Below are 17534 nucleotides of genomic sequence, written 5' to 3' on the forward strand. Positions count from 1 at the left end.
CGAAGCACTTTTTTTTTCCCCGTGACCCACCAATACTGGGTATATTGGGCGGCTATGTTTTCGTCATTCACAACTTTAATGTCCACATATCATATTTTGCCGACGAAAGAAACTGGAAAGAAAGTTGTCAAGATATATAACTTATAATACCTATTTCCTATGGCCCAGAAATATTTTAGCCCGATATTTTACCAGAAAAAAAAAATCAAAATTTATATTATTGTTTCATACAGTTCTAGTAATCCTACTCGGAAATCCGAAGTAAATTCATTGGAAATAAGTACAAACTTCCTGTCACGTTGCAACCTCATTTTCAACTTCGAATTATAAAGTTTTTAACCTCGTTACGTATGAAACAATGTGTTATTGGTAATACATTGGTGCATAATATAAACATTGTTTCATGTGAAAGACCAATATTCGGCCTTTTATACAAAACCGTTGGTGAAACGGTTAATAAGAAGCTAACATTGTTCGTTTTGTGTTGAAGCACATTCTTTTTATTCTGGTTTGGTTTGTTTTGAATTTCGCGCAAAGCTACATGTAGTATAGTTATCGCAGGTGTGCCAATTTATCCTACACCTGTATAAATCATTGCAGTACAGTTGATTTACCGATATCATAATAGCTAAATCCGTCTTTATACAACATTTTGCTAAAAGTACGAAGAACATCTTTAAATACTAAGAGCATGATTTTTGGGCACAAATACTTTTGAAAGTAATGTAAATAATCGTATGAACACAAAGTTGCTTTGTTTATATTTGAATACGAATCTTGCATCACGCTGCACTGTAGTCAGCGGATGTCTGTGCTATTGATATAATACTGGCCTGGCAATCTTCAGGCGTCAACCAATGAAAATGGGTTTCCTCGGGGTTTCCCCGTTTCCCTTCACATCTTATTCTAGGCATTGGATTTATAGACCCCACTGCCCTGAAGTCCGAGATCGGCCGTTGGTTTTGTGCTAGCCGTTCCTGGTTTTATCTCTGCTTTTTGCTTGCTACTAAACCATGAACCATTCATGTGCTTCTCAAAATCAGTAGGTCGTTTTTGTTTTTCCTCACGCAGCCATTCCAAATTATCTGTATTACGTATGGGGGGTGAAAAGAAAAAGTTATTTGGAACACCACCAGTTTTGTTTAACCCTAAACTTTCAGTATAAGATTAAACGTTTAAACTCACATTTACTTTGACAATTTTGATTGTTCTGCGATTATTAGAGTTAGATTAAAAAATAAAGAAGAAAATCAATAGTTTCCACAGGTTTTCTTGATTATAACTTAATGATAAATTCTTCCAGACAATTGTTTTTTGTTTTTGTTTTTTGAAACGAGATTTTACATTAACCAAATAAGTTTAACGTACTTGAAATTAATCAAAAAAAAGTTTTTAAGCTAAAAGTACACACTCATTCAATTTACTATTTGTAGAATCCTATGTTACCTATGTAAAAGTAGACGTGGTGCAGTAACTTACTAAAAACGTAATTTTTGTTTACGAGTTATGTGCCGAATTATATCGGCAAATTTTATTCGACAATGATGGTTTGATATCGGCAGTTAAAAATATTATTTTTTGTTTAATTAAAACGATATTATTGTAACTAATCAAAATTAATAACGCATAATAAACACACATTTACTTAGCTATTGCTTACAGATTCAAAGGGGAAAATTTCTACAGAGTTTCGTACGGAGGAATGAATAAACCAACACAAATGTTACAAGTTTGTCGATTTGTTAAAAGTTCTACACTTCTATAAAAAAAGACAAGATTGCTGTGGAATAAAGCTGGATAATTTTGTACTGAAACATACCAGAGAAGCACTGGGTAACAAAACCAAATTTAGCCAATAGTATTGCACTTTCCCTTTATTTTTATAAGATATTTGGCATAACTTGCAGGGCTGATAGTTTCTTTAAAGATTTGTTTAAGATAGAGTAACAGTGATAGTTACACACAAACAGCTGTTCAGTTGTTTGTAAGATTAGTTAATTTTCTATTTGAGGGAGTATGTTACTATGAGAATTGATCTATTAATAACAATGAAATTTAGGGCATCGCACGCTCGTGTCGCGTGGGCGGATTGAGAGACTGTACCATTTACTCACCACGTTTGGGCCGAGCAACACGGCTCGTGACAAGGCCAGTTTCTGTCAAACTTCCGGTGCTCGTAGGTGTCTGTAGCATATTATGCGTTACTTCACCTTACGTTCTTTTAAGTATTTCTCGAGAGATCCTTGGCAGCAATCCAAATTTTGTTACCGAAAAGATCTGATATAAAATAACTCTGACCACGTGCGTTTTGAAACGTTTAGTGCTGGTATGATGCAGCGCGACACAATTAATTATTGTGGATAACTGATATTTTTGTACGGGCTGCTGGCTAAAAACAATAATTCTTTGGTAAGTAAACTTTAAGAGCGTAGTTTTATTTTTTACATATCCGTAGTTTATAACATGTCACAATTAGTCCGTAATTAATAACTATGCCAAAGTCTTAGTCCATTTTTTTTACTCTTCCGTTTAATTTATTCATTTACGTCATTAAGTTAGTTATTTTTTTTTAATTTCGCGCAAAGCTATCTGCGCTAGCCGTCCCTAATTTAGTAGTGTAAGATTAGAGGGAATACAACTAGTCACCACCAAACACCGCCAGCTCTTGGGCTACTCTTTTATCAACGAATAGCGGGATTGATCGTACCCATTATAACGCCCCCACGGCTGAAAGGATTCGAACCCGCGACCCTCGGATTACGAGTCGAACGCCTTAACCCACCTGGCCATGCCGGGCCGTTACGTCATTAAAAGCACGTAATTTATGTGTTAATAAATCTGTAACCCTAAATTAAGGTAAACACTGAAACAAAAGCTGCTGGTTTATTTAAAGTTAAACACAAAGCAACATAATGTGCTGTCTGCTCTGCCTACAACTGGTATCGAAACCCGGTTTCTAGCGTTGTAAGTCTGTAGACATATTGCTGTGCCGCTGGGGGTGTGTGAATAAAAGTTCAAATACTTTAGAAGACGAAGGTTAACGACTTTGAGAATTAAACCATTAATAACGATGATGGATCTTCTAGTTTTATTGCACTGGTTAAAAAAAACCTGTATACGTTTGGCAGGCGTAATCTCAATTTTCCTGGCAAAGTCTCTAGAAAAAAAAAAAGTCTTTAAGCCATTGGATAAACTTCGTAGAAACTTAATGGTAAATCTTTCTAAAAACCTGCTAATGTGTTTTATTTTAAAATCGTCTCTGCAATGTTTGATAATCCTTTCACGTTTCATTGGTATGATTGGTCGAGTTAATTTAACTTTGCATTGCCCACGTGTGTTTTATTTCCGTATGTACGTTTCTTGGTGAGTTGAAGCTAACAAAAACTAGGCTAGACTAGCTATGAAAACTACTAGTAAATTCTGAAAAAAAAAATGTTGGCACACTACAATGTAAATTTATACGCAATCAGTTCCCACGTTTGTTTTAACATTAGGCAGAAATCATTGCACACTTTGGGAATTAGTGTGCTGTGTTGTGTAATTTGACGTGCTACGTGATATTTGGGCATTCTGATGTAAAGATCACCTCACGAAACTCTGATAATAAAAATACTGTACGATATATACATGAAAGGTATAACCTGTTATTTCAAAGAAATTTATCTGGATAACGGCTTTGTTTTCCTAGAATTGGAGATGTTTTTATCTTCTGAAAAGTTCAATGAATGTAGTTGTTGTATATTGTCTTTAAATTAAGTGGAAGAAGGGAAAGGAGGGTTGGACAATCGTTTCTTGATTCCAGATAAAAAAACAAGCCATATTCTGGAAAGTCGTACTCGTGTCTTCGTTGGAAATATATATAAAAAAGTGTGCTTTCCGTGTAGTTGTTTTTTTCTTTATGATTATATTATCTCTGTCTGACTGTTATATATTTTAAAAGAATTATGTTAATCGTATCGCCTCAATTAGTTAGTTATTTATCATTTAAATGGAATTTTGTGGTTATTTTAGACTTTGGTATAAATCATAGATTTACACCTTAACTATGCAAATGTAAATGCGATTAGTATGCCCAATCAGACGAGTTTGTAAAACTTAGTTGATGGAAAAAGAGTTCTAATGGAAGAGTTTATAACCTTATGTAATGCGGATAGGTTAATAGTTCTTCACTTAATAGTTTTCTAGCAAGCTATAACCGTTCAAAGGTATAAGAAATGTAAGTCATGAAGAGAAAGTGCCTTAATGTTTGAATGTCAAATAAGCTCAGTGTGGATTGCATGATATGTTTTGTACGACTCAAGTGTGGCCTTGTGGTTAGCATGTGGAAAAGTGTTACTTTGAGAATCCGTGGTTTACATCCTGTTACCGCGAAATTACGCTCTGCAATTTGGGGTCGCGAACGCGTTGTAAGAATGACTTTTACATTTCGCTTTTCGATTAAACTGGTTCAGGAACAGAGAGTTCAAAATTAGAAACTGTTAGAGTAGATGGTTTTTATGTAGCATTACGCCAGTATAAAAGAATTGTATTTCGTGTAATTCGAGTTTGGATTTTGTAAGAAACTATGATGACTGCTCTGCGTACTATATATATACAGACTGTATATATATACATTTGTAATTGAAAACTGATTGGCCAGCAAGAGTTGTAATATACGAAACTCTATCAAATACAACCAACATCAATTTAATGACACTGTGGCACAATTTTAGAGTAGTACTTTTATTGGATTTAGTGAGAATGTGTTCTACGATAAAGATTAATTAAACATAAATAAAGAAACTAAAGAAACGTTTCAGGGTTTTAGATTTTATAAATCTATTCTATCTCAGAGAAATCTTAAATTATCAATTAACACAATATTATCGTTTTTCTCATATTATATATCTATCTTCCATTTACATGGTTTTGTTTGTGTGTTTGACAAGCATTGTTGCAGCAAACATTTGTATAACAAAGTGTGAGTGTATCTATTACGTGTTCAATATTTAGTTTAATATTTCTTTTGCTAGTAGTACTGTTCTTTTCTTGTCATTTACTTTAAAAATTACACATAACTTGTGATGGATCAATATCATTGAAAGTAATATACGTTCACTGAGATCTTATATTTTTGTGATTTTAAATACCAGATCTTTTAATATCCAACTTTTGTTGACAGGATAATAGGTTTAAAGATTTACGGACTTATACAACGAAACATAAACCAAATCAATACTAAGAACGACAGAGACAAAAAGATCTGCCACAACAAAAAACTAGAAAAAATATGATGCAAACAACAGAAAAGACACCAAAACGACAAACCGTTGACTAACCTCATAATTAACAGATCCGACCGTCAATTAAACACAGACGAGATACATCTACTTAACAAAGGACTCAACTTCGTAATAGCACCTAGGTACATTCCAACCTTAGAAATCAAAACATGTTTAGAAGACCTAGCCAGGAGACTTGTGATACTTTCTACAGAGAAGAAAAACAAGGACATAACCAAACACAACCAACAGAAAGAAGACAACTTACATAATTTTATTGACATCCAACAGCCAAACTTCCCAGGTAAAATTACAAATTTATATTTTCCAGAAACACCTAAAAATAACATCTTAAACGATTTTTTCAAAGAATTTTCTTACAAAACCATCAACATAATTTTACAAAACAGAAAACTAAAAAACAACCTTACAAAAAGAGACATTAATTCCATTAAAAACCTAAAACAAGACAAAAACATAAAAATTCTAAAAGCAGATAAAAGTAACTCTATAGTCATAATGAACACGAATGAATACATCAAAAAAATGAATAACATCCTATCAGACACGAACAAATTTAAACCAATACACACAAATCCAACAAAGACACACGAGACGCAACTGAACAAATTACTACTACAAATGAAAAAAGCCAACACTTTCACAAACACTTTATTCCTACCTACGTAAAACCGACTCACGCACACCGCAAATATACTGCATCCCCAAACCTCATAAACCAGATTGTCCATTATGACCAATAATGTCCACATATGAATCGTTTAATTACAATCTTGGTAAATACATAGCATGGGCATTCTCCAAATATGTAACATCAGCCAGCTCATTCATCAAAGACTCTTTTAATTTCAAGTCTAATCTAAATCAACTTAATCATAAAGCCTTAATGGCCAGTTTCGATGTTATATCCCTCTTTACAGAAGTTCCAACCACTGAAGCCTGCAAGATAGCCTTAGAACTCTGTATCCGAGACCCTAACCCAACTATAGAAATTCCCAGTAACCAGTTAGCAACCCTCATAGAATTCACCACAATGAAGACAAACTTCATGTTCAACAACCACAACTATATGCAAACAAATGGCCTAAGCAGGGGCAACCCAGTATCACCAGTTCTAGCCAATATTTTTATGACACAAGTAGAAACACAAGCAATTAACACAGCATTACATCCACCACTATACTGGTACAGATATGTAGATGACACGGTTGCGGGATTCAAATCTACAGAACACATACTTAATTTTTTCAATCACATTAACTCTATACATCCCAACATTAACTTCACATGTGAACAGGAAGAAAGCAATCAAATATCATTTCTTAACCTCAAAATTACAAGAATTGACACACAATTCAAAACAGAAATCCACCGAAAAATCGCCCATACTGGACTATACATTCCTTGGGACTCAGCACATGAAACAAAACAAAAAACTTAATATACTAAGAAACCAAATAAACACAACCATAAAACTATGCTCACCAGATAAAATTAACGATGAATTATACAAAATAAAACAATACTTCATCAACATCAATAAGTTTCCTCCACAAACCGTAGAAAACATTATACGCACACACCTAGACAGAAAGCAAAATCAACCAACTTAAGTAAATACAGCTCACGAATCAAAAAACCACGAAACCATATACTGCTGTATACCATATATTCCTGACATCAGCAAACAAATAACCAACATTTGGCAAAAATTAGTAACAAAATATGACATTCCAGTTAATACCAAATTTATTCAAAAACCAGGCACAAAACTGAGGTCTATACTATGTAAAAACTACACTGACAAACACCACACCAACATTATTTATAAAATACAATGTGATACCTGCCACGACTTCTATATTGGAGAAACAAGTAGAAAAATGGAAACCAGATTCAAAGAACATAAAAAGTCACCTTCACACGTTTTCGAACACTGCAAGTCAAATAAACACAACATAACCATAGAAAACACTCAAATACTAAATAAAGAAACAAACATAAACAAACGCAAAATTAAAGAAGCCTTACTTATACAACAACTTAAACCCAAATTAAAACCAATATAAAGGAACGCCTTTATACCTATATTAATATAATAAAATAAATAAAATTATATATTCAAACATCTAATACCGCCCTCTACATTTCGACACTCGGTTACACAACCCCTTTCAAACATGTGGTCATCTTCCGGTCAGTTACCTCTTTCTTTGTGAACCTGACGATGACCGAAGAAGGTCGAAACGTTGTTCGCTCTTCTATGTAAAATATTTTCTCAACCGAAACGAGCTGTTTTTGCATATAAATTAAAGGAGTTCATAATAATTTTAGGCTAACAGAGTTGCTTAGGAGTATTCAGACTGTTTATTTGTTTTTAATTAAGCTCAAGTCTACACAATGGCTGTCTGTGTTCTGCTCAACAGGTGTATCGAAACCCGGCTTTTAGCGTTGTTAATCTGCAGACATTCTGCTGTGCCACAGGAGGGGGGAACTATTCAGATATGAAAGTTTGCAACATGTGTCGGCTTATTTATGATGATTTGTATAAAATTTAGGGCTTCAGCCTGTGAATTCGAATTTTAAATTACTACACTAAAGTCTGATTGCCATCGAAAGATATTCATCTCCATTTTTACTTTTTGTTTTTTTAACTAAAGCATATTTCCTTCATAAAAGTTTTGAAACATATCTCCCCTTTTTCATATTTCAAGTCTCACACAGGTGCAGTATCACCATCTGTTCATAGTATGAAAGCACAGCCAATAGACCACAGTTAAGCTTAGTTTCTTGATGGATTAAACTAGCTCGGCCTGCTTTGGTGAACGTCATTAGGAAGTTTGTAATTATAGGTCATGCTAGGATGATAATACTTCTATCTTTTCCTTCAAGCAGGGACAGAGCTTAATGTAAAACTAAACACAGTAGGGTTGAGTAGGTGTGAGGGAATTCTTTCATCATAGTTACAATTAACTTTTCATGGTCACATAAAAACAAGTATCAGGTTACTGTCGTTATTGAAATGTTCATGTGCTTTGTGGATGAGAAGCCAACCACATAAGTTATTGTATAAATATGTGTGTTTTTTATTGAATTACCAGAAATAGTATGTTTTCAAATGTATCAATGAAAATGTATGCATTTTCTGTTTTTATAATTGTGTAATTAAATTCAATCAAGATAGTATTTTTAGAGTATTCCCTTAAATGCCAGTGAACATTAAGGAAAGTGCTTATGTTTTACAAACAATTACTGTGAGCTATATAACTGGTTTGAATTGATATACATATTTGTAAACAATTACTGTTAGTCATATGACTGATTTGAAATGAAATATAAGGCAAAGTTATGACGTTTTCTATACAAATTGTAAATGTATAGATACCTGATTTAGTCAGTATTACAAATTGTCAGTCTACGAAGATTTGAAGTAATATGAAAGTAACAAAAGCAACAACAGGACTTCAACTGAAATATGTTATGAATATCAGGAGAAGTGATGTTTGCTCTGGTCACGCTGAATTTGAGTCATTTTATCTCATCACAAAGAAGAGATTCTACAAAACGTTAGAGATCCAGGTTTTGATTCTGTTTCTGTCTTATATATGTAAAAACGGCTCGTTTGGGTTGAGAAAAAGATTTTACATAGAGGAGCGAACAACGTTTCGACCTTCTTCGGCCATCATCAGGTTCACAAAAAAAGAAAGAGGTAACTGACCGGAAGCTGAAAACTTAGACAATTTTATTGACATCCAACAGTCAAACTTCCCAGGAAAAATAAAAAATTTATATTTTCCACAATCACCTAAAACACCTTAAACGATTTTTTCAAATTATTTTCTCACAAAATCATCAACATAATCTCACAAAACAAAAAGCTAAAAAACAGTCTTACAAAAAGAGACATTAATTCCATTAAAAACCTAAAACAAGACAAAAATATAAAAATTCTAAAAACAGATAAAGGAAACGCTATAGTCATAATGAACACGAATGAATACATCCAGAAAATGAACATTCTATCAGATACGAACAAATTTAAACCAATACACACAAATCCAACAAAGACACACGAGACGCAACTGAACAAAATACTACTAAAAATGAAAAAAACCAACACAATTTCACAAACACTTTATTCCTACCTACGTAAAACCGACTCACGCACACCGCAAATATACGGCATCCCCAAACCTCATAAACCAGATTGTCCATTATGACCAATAATGTCCACATATGAATCGTTTAATTACAATCTTGGTAAATACATAGCATGGGCATTCTCCAAATATGTAACATCAGCCAGTTCATTCATCAAAGACTTTTAATTTCGAGTCTAATCTTAATCAATTTAATCATAAAGCCTTAATGGACAGTTTCGATGTTATATCCCTCTTTACAGAAATTCCAACCACTGAAGCCTGCAAGATAGCCTTAGAACTCTGTATCCGAGACCCTAACCCATATATAGACATTCCCAGCAACCAATTAGCAACCCTCATAGAATTCACCACAATGAAAACAAACTTCATGTTCAACAACCAAAACTATATACAAACAAATGGCCTAAGCAGGGGCAACCCACTATCACCAGTTCTAGCCAATATTTTTATGACACAAGTTGAAACACAAGCAATTAACACAGCATTACATCCACCACTATACTGGTACAGATATGTAGATGACACGGTTGCAGGATTCACATCTACAGAACCTACACTTAATATTTTCAATCACATTAACGCTATACATCCCAACATCAACTTCACATGTGAACAAGAATAAAGCAATCAAATATCATTTCTTAACCTCGAAATTACAAGAACAGATACACAGTTTAAAACAGAAATCGACCGAAAAATCACCCATACTGGACTATACATTCCTTGGGACTCAGCACGTGAAACAAAACAAAAACTTAACATACTAAGAAACCAAACAAACACAGCCATAAAACTATGCTCACCAGATAAAATTAACGATGAATTAGACAAAATAAAACAATACTTCATCAAATCAATAAGTTTCCTCCACAAACCGTAGAAAACATTATACGCACATACCTAGACAGAAAGCAAAATCAACCAACAAAAGTGAATATATCTCACGAATCAAAAAATCACGAAACCATAACTCCTGTATACCATATATTCCCGACATCAGGAAAAAAATAACCAAAATAATCAAAATTAAAGAAGCCTTACTTATACAACAACTCAAGCCCAAAATAAACCAATACAAAGGAACACATTTATACCTATATTAAAAATAATAAAATAAATAATATAACATTATATATCCAAACATCTAACACTACCCTCTGCATTCCGACCTTCGGTTACACAACCCCTTTCAAACATGTGGTCAGCTTCCGGTCAGTTACCTCTTTCTTTGTGAACCTGACGATGACCGAAGAAGGTCGAAACGTTGTTCACTCCTCTACGTAAAATACTTTCTCAACCCAAACGAGCCGTTTTTACATATATATTTTCTCCACAAATGGGTTTTCTCGACATCACTGATGATTGTTTCTGTGTTATTTTCTCAGTTTGATATGTAACTTTTGATTATATAGGAAAAAACAATCAAAAGTGTTAGAAGATATTTATACTCTCAATATCTTTTATGCATGACGTGTTTCTTCTTCAGTAGTAACATATGAATGAACCATCATTTCCTTGAAAAGAAACGTATTTTTTGAAAGTGCTTGAATTATCTTGTTTCTTTGATTATGAAATCATGTAAACATGCTGTAAACGGGGCAGGTCTATGAGTACTGCTTCAAGGGCGTGAAAATAGAAATAGTTATTTAAAACAACACGTAAAATACATCAAAATCTGTAAACAGATATCCTTTTAGTTTGACGATATACTTACTGTTCAATACAGAATTTGTATATTACAGGTGAGATTATTTTTATTAGAGGGCTATTTTCATCGGGAAAAAAAGCTGTAAAGCTATAGCAAACAGCTAATATATATTATTATTGATAATAACCATGGCACTAAACACCTGTTCTGGTATAATCAATATCTTTATATGTCTTTATCAGGGATTGAAATTTAATTTTTGTACATATTTCTTGTAGTGTTGATAAACGTGTTTGAAACGTTGCCGAACAAACGCCTTATCCATGCGCACGTCTCTCGGCATTTGAAAAATAATCTCCACGTAGACATTTGGTCCAGTTCCAACCTGTGTTTCCTGGGTAACTATAACGGCAGCTGTGGGAAGGGGCAGGATGAGCTCCCAGCTCACAACTGGCCAAAGCTCGGTGCCGACATCTGGTTTGTATTAGGGTAAGTAACGGTAAAGTGAAGTTATTTTTTTTTTTTTATTTGCATTTGGTAGTTATGTTTTTCCACAATTATACATAAAATAAATATTTGATCATTCGTGAGTTAATTCGGGCATGCCGATGGTTTACTTGTATTTTGTAGCTGTTTATAGAAAGGTTTTTTAGTTGTTTGTCACTATCAAGAAAAGAAATAAATATCCTTTTTTCTCTTTCTTAACGAGTTGAGCTTAGAGTAGAATAACGAAACAAAAGACACATTACAATTTAGAAACCCGTAGATGTTAAACTAGTTTGAAGTAGTGGGTAATATGTATAACAAGATTAGTGTTTGACGTCTGATTCGCGATATATATATATATATAACCTTTTGATGAAAACTACATTATAAACACCTATCGCATAACATATAACCTGATGATTGGTCTATTTATTGTTAATTTTAAATGACAAAATAATATTTACATTATACATAATAAATAAATTAGTAAATAACTAACATATACGCATATATTACCATAGTTCATTCAAGACAACCATACAAACAAAATATATCGAAACTAATTATTATTAACACTCCAAAGTAAAGCGAGCAATAATGCATGTGTATTCGATTAGTGTTGTCGCCGGACCTTAGCTGAGGTCTCTTGTAGACAATTATTCTTTGTTCGGTTTCACTCTTCTGACATTCCTGCTAAGGGAATTATCACCTAATCTTTTGGTTAGGTAAACTATGTTTGAGCAGAAAACATTTACGTCAAGAAATGCGGTGCTTCCATACGCAAGTATAAGTTTAGTCAGCGCAATATTGATTAGAAATCGCTAGATCTGTATATATATCTTTGAAAAAAAAAATGACACCATTCTCTTATTGTTTTTCTTTTCCCCGTGTTCATGTTGCAGCTGGATTGTGGTCAAAGAAGAAAAATGTATAAGCTATGTAATGACGCAAATAAACCATTGATGAAAGAGGCATTATTACATTTTCTCCACCTGTTTTGGAATTCGTCTAGTGTCTTCTCGTTCCGTATGAAATTGTGGTACGCATGTTTTGTCTTCTTAATATCACGAGCTTATCACTATTTAAAAGTTATTATTTTAAATTTTGATAAAATTTCTCTGTAATGGGCAAAATAAATCCCAAACTCATTATTTCCAAAGTTTAAGCAATATGATGTATTTTAACGTTTCTTTTTGCGTTGATTCCATCGGATTGCAAATAACCTGCCAACAAATGAGTATTTTCAATTTGAACTATTTGTGGTTTCGTATTCTTCTTCAGCATTTTCACCAGTATAAGTTGCTGCCACTGTTAAACTTATTTTAATGGGAAATTGGTGGAAATCTTATGTAGTAAAAGGCCTGTTTTACAATTCTTCTTAATTTCATAACAAAATTGCATAAAATTAAAATGGCCTAGAGAAGCAACTATTTGCTTAACAAATCTAAATTTTTAACAACCATACTGTTATCTTTTTTATCGTCATGCCTTAAATTTTGTTCCTTATTAGATAAAATTTTAAAGTCTGCATTTCACTTTTATTGAAGTTTCAGAATTTACATATTCTTTTAAGATTAATTCTACTTTTCTCCTATAAATGCCCGAATATGTTTAATTAGAACCTACTGTGAACATCAGTAACCAAGAAATACTATAGCAATGAATGTCTTAGACTGTTGATTAATACCTACTGTAGATATCAGTAACCAAGGAATGATATAGTAACAAATGTATGAAAATGTTCGAATAGGACATCTTGTTGACACTAGTATCCAAAAAAATACTATAGCAATGAATGTTTGAAAATGTTTAATTAGGGCCTACTATGAACACCAGTAACCAAGAAATAATACAACAATGAATGCCTGAAAGCATTGATTTGGATCTACTATAGGTGTTAATAACTAAAAAGTGCTACATCACTGAGTGCCTGAAAATGTTTTATGAGGATCTCTGGTAGACACCAAGGAATACCATAGGAGAATACAGCTGAGAAATGAGTTGAAAATCAATCCTAGGTAAATAAGATATTGAATTTGAAAGCAGAAAAAATTGAAATTGTTGACAAAACCACCTCCTTAAAATGTAGATAGGTGGGATCAGATGAAGCAGAAAGGAAACAGAATGAGGGCTGAGAGGATGAGAAAAGAATTGGAGAGAGAGTCTGTGAGCAAAAAGTAGAGTAATCTGTGTTAATGGAAAGGTTTAATGACATGCACCCACTTGACTTACTTGTCACTGATAAGCTAGGTGAGTCTGATGCCAGGTGGAAGAGGAAAATAGGGAAATGGAACTCAAAAGTAAGTTTTCATCAAACATTCAATGTCATAGCATTTTTTGGTTACTGGTGTCTGTAGTAGATATTAATCAATACTTCTAGTCATTAATTAACTTTTTATTGATAAGGGATTATTATAAACACCAGCAATCAAGAAATGCTAAAGAATGAATGCTTGAAATTGTTTGATTGGTTCCTATGGTAGACATTACTATCTAAGAATTGATGTAGCAATGAATGTGTAAAAAGGCTATTGAGTTACAGTCTATCAAAAATGAAGTAAAACCAGTCATTTAGCACTGATTTTGATATAAGTATTTCATAAGTTTACACCATTATTAAATATCACTCAGTGTTTTTGGATTTATTATGTTTCCCTACATTTAATGTTTATAACAATTAATATATAATTTTATTTTTTTAGGAACTTATTCCAGCAACGGAATCTGACCATGGATGCACTGAGAGCCTACAGACATGCAGTCCGGATAGATAGTAGCCATTCTTCTGCTTGGAATAACCTTGGTATTCTGTATGAAAATTGCAACCAGTCTCATGATGCAGTGAAATGTTATCTGAAAGCTAGAAGAGGTAAAGGTTAGTACATTACTGCATAAGCTTACCAATTAACACCTGTAGAGAATAGAATTCCAGTAAATTTGTAATGCTTCTGCTGAAAGATTAACAATAGCAAGGCTATCAGTTCTTCAAAGAGGAATGATATGATGTACAGTCATGTGAAAAAGTTAGGACACCCTATGAAAGCCTGTGTATTTGTGTAACATTTTTGGATATATAGGTATTTAATCTCAATTTTAACAATACTGAGAGATTATAGGAATATAACCAAACAATTAAAACTGAAGAAAAGACTTTTCAAGATCTTCTGTAAATGTAATTCTACAAAAATGTATATTCTAACCGAGAAAAAAGTTAGGACACCCTACCCCCTAATAGCTAGTGTTTTACCCCCTTTGGCTGAAATAACTGCAGTGAGACGCTTCTTGTAGCCATCTACCAGTCTCTGACATTGGTCTGAAGAATGTTTGCCCCACTCTTCAATGCAGAATTCTTTCAGCTGTGAGATGTTTGAGGGGTTTCTTGCATGTTCAGCCCGTTTCAAGTCACCCCACAGCATCTCAATGGGATTAAGATCTGGGCTTTGACTCGGCCATTCCAGGACTCTCCATTTCTTAGTTTTCAGCCAGTCCTTGGTGGATTTACTGGTATGTTTTGGGTTATTGTCATGTTGCAGGGTGCAGTTCCACTTCAGCTTTAATTTTTGTACAGATGGTCTCACATGATCCTCAAGCACCCTCCGACACACAGTATCATGGTGGATTCTATGATTGTGAGCTGTCCAGGTCCTGCTGCAGCAAAGCACTCCCAAACCGTGACACTTGCACCTCTATGCTTCACAGTTGGTATGAGGTTCTTTTCCTGGAATGCTGTATTTGGTTTATGTCAAACATGTCTTCTGTTCTGGTGTCCATATAATTCAATTTTGGACTCATCTGTCCAAAGAACATTATTCCAGAAGTCCTGGTCTTTGTCTATATTCTCTCTGGCAAACTTTAATCTGGCCTTGATGTTTCTCTTAGAGAGCAAGGTTCCTCCTTGCACACCTCCCATGCAAGTTAAACTTGTGCAGTCTCTTTCTGATTGTAGAGGCATGCACTTTCACATCAACAGTAGCCAGAGCCTGCTGTAGGTCCTGTGATGACATGTTAGGGTGTTTGGAGACCTCATTTAGCATCTTGTGGTCTGCTCTTGGGGTGAACTTGCTTGGATGACCAAACCTGGGTATGTTGGCAGTTGTTTTGAAAGCCCTCCACTTGTTGACTATTTTTCAGACAGTAGAATGGCTGATTTCAGAATCTTTTGGGATCTTTTTAAATCCCTTACCAGACACATAAGCTGCTAAAATTTTCTTTCTGAAGGCCTCAGACAGCTCTTTTGCTCTCACCATGGTGCTCACTCTCACTTCAACAGTCAGGAGCACACCAAACTAAATGTCTGAGGTATAAATAGGCCAAGCCTCATTCAAAATGCTGAGTAACGATCTGCTAATCATGTGCTCCTAGTGTGATACACCTGTGTGTGAGTTGAGCCATTTTAAGTGGGAATAAATGTGGGGGTGTCCTAACTTTTTCCTCAGAATATGCATTTTTGTAGAATTACATTTTCAGAAGATATTGAAAAGTCTTTTTTTCAGTTTTAATTGTTTAGTTATATTCCTATAATCTCTCAGTATTGTTAAAATTGAGATTAAATATCTATATATCCAAAAATGTAACAAAAATACACAGGCTTTCATAGGGTGACCTAACTTTTTCACATGAGTGTATGTTCCCTATTGTTTGATTATCTGTTTGTAGTTGCTAGACTATAAGTGAAAGAAATGAAGATATGAGAATAAATAGTTTTTTTCATTTTACAAGATTAAATTTTAAGGGACTTTTATCTATTTGCAATATCATGCCAGGTCAGATGTATTCAGTAAAAGTTGATACTGATTTAATTATGTTTGTATTGGATGTTGATGAATTGTTTTGGTTAGAATTAGACTGACTATGATTTTTGACTTTCAAGACTGCAATCTGTCTTTATGGTTTTTTAAATATTTTTGCAAGATTTGGGGTGTGGAAGCTGTATATCAAATCAGATGTTTATTTGTTCAAAATGTGCTTTAAAATTAGACTGGAATAAATGTATACTTGAGGCTAATTGGAGTTATTAAAAGCAAAATAGTATTTTAAGCTTAAAATAGAAAGTCAGTGACTCTTATTCAAAGTTTTGGTTATTTTAATGGAACATCATTTCTTTGATGTTGGATTTAAATCAGTCTTGTTGTTTTATATTTCTCATTGACTGTAATCTTGCTTGTTGTATGAATAGAATGTTCAAGTGAAATGCATCAGTACAGTGGAATAATGTTGCCAGAATACTCAACATTAAACAATGGGGCTTAACTGATGTTAATGTTATACATCTGGAGGATCCTTATGAATGATCACATACCCAAGTTTACAAAACTGAGAATAGTGTATAAGACATTAAATTGTTGGAATGGGTTCAGAGAAGGGTTACAAGAATGGTGCCTTGGATGGAAGGGGTGCCATATGAGGAGAGGTTGAAATATTTGATTGTTTTCTTTTGAAAAAAAAAAGATTTTTGAGAATCTGATTAAGGTGTTTAAGATCATAAAGGGAATAGTTAGTATTGATGTTTTTTTGTTTTTTCACATCAAAAGGTGAGAATAGTAGGACTAGGGGACACAAATATCAGTTTTTGATAGGGTAGGATCCATCTTCAGCTGAGTTAGTGTTATTTTCCTTGAAGCCAAATCTATTTTAATTATTTATTTAGCAATAGGATTATTTTACTTTAGAGCAGTGGTTCCCAACCAGGGGTGTGAGATAACATTATAAAAATTTGTTTTGGCCACCTTCATCTTTATTATTCTTAAATAAATAATTACTGTGAGGGGTGTGAGAACATATTAAATTGTTTTAGGGGTGCGGGGCATAAAAAAGGTTGGGAACAACTGCTTTAGAGCATGGAACATCCCAAATGGATTGTTATGTTGTTTTATACTCAAGTTATTTCAGTATAAGCTCAACTAATAGATTATCAATTTCTTTAAATAACTTGTTAATGAGCAAACCCATGTTTTT

General features: G+C 33.6%; 1 protein-coding gene and 1 long non-coding RNA gene across 8 annotated transcripts in view; one reads left to right on the forward strand and one right to left on the reverse strand.

Moving 5' to 3' along the window:
* LOC143245980 (lysine-specific demethylase 6A-like) overlaps positions 1 to 17534 on the forward strand; it is a 105757-nt gene that overhangs the window by 60513 nt on the left and 27710 nt on the right. For 3 of the 7 annotated variants that reach the window (XM_076492247.1, XM_076492257.1, XM_076492259.1), the window contains 3 exons: positions 11372 to 11582; positions 12482 to 12618; positions 14282 to 14454. In XM_076492247.1, coding sequence (XP_076348362.1) covers positions 12506 to 12618; positions 14282 to 14454 — 286 coding nt within the window. In that variant the 5' untranslated portion in view covers positions 11372 to 11582; positions 12482 to 12505. Of the gene's footprint in view, positions 1 to 926; positions 1043 to 2272; positions 2410 to 11371; positions 11583 to 12481; positions 12619 to 13396; positions 13598 to 14281; positions 14455 to 17534 lie in introns of those variants that run through there. The other 4 variants (XM_076492265.1, XM_076492252.1, XM_076492233.1 and 1 more) reach the window with 4 other exon arrangements.
* On the reverse strand, positions 907 to 2202 carry LOC143246042 (uncharacterized). The gene is made up of 2 exons (XR_013025741.1): positions 2115 to 2202; positions 907 to 1085 (listed from the first exon to the last, which is right to left on the reverse strand). It is a non-coding gene; the product is annotated as an uncharacterized LOC143246042 (long non-coding RNA).

The sequence above is a fragment of the Tachypleus tridentatus genome, chromosome 1 (genome assembly GCF_004210375.1).
Source record: "Tachypleus tridentatus isolate NWPU-2018 chromosome 1, ASM421037v1, whole genome shotgun sequence".
Taxonomy (NCBI): Eukaryota; Metazoa; Arthropoda; class Merostomata; order Xiphosura; family Limulidae; genus Tachypleus; species Tachypleus tridentatus.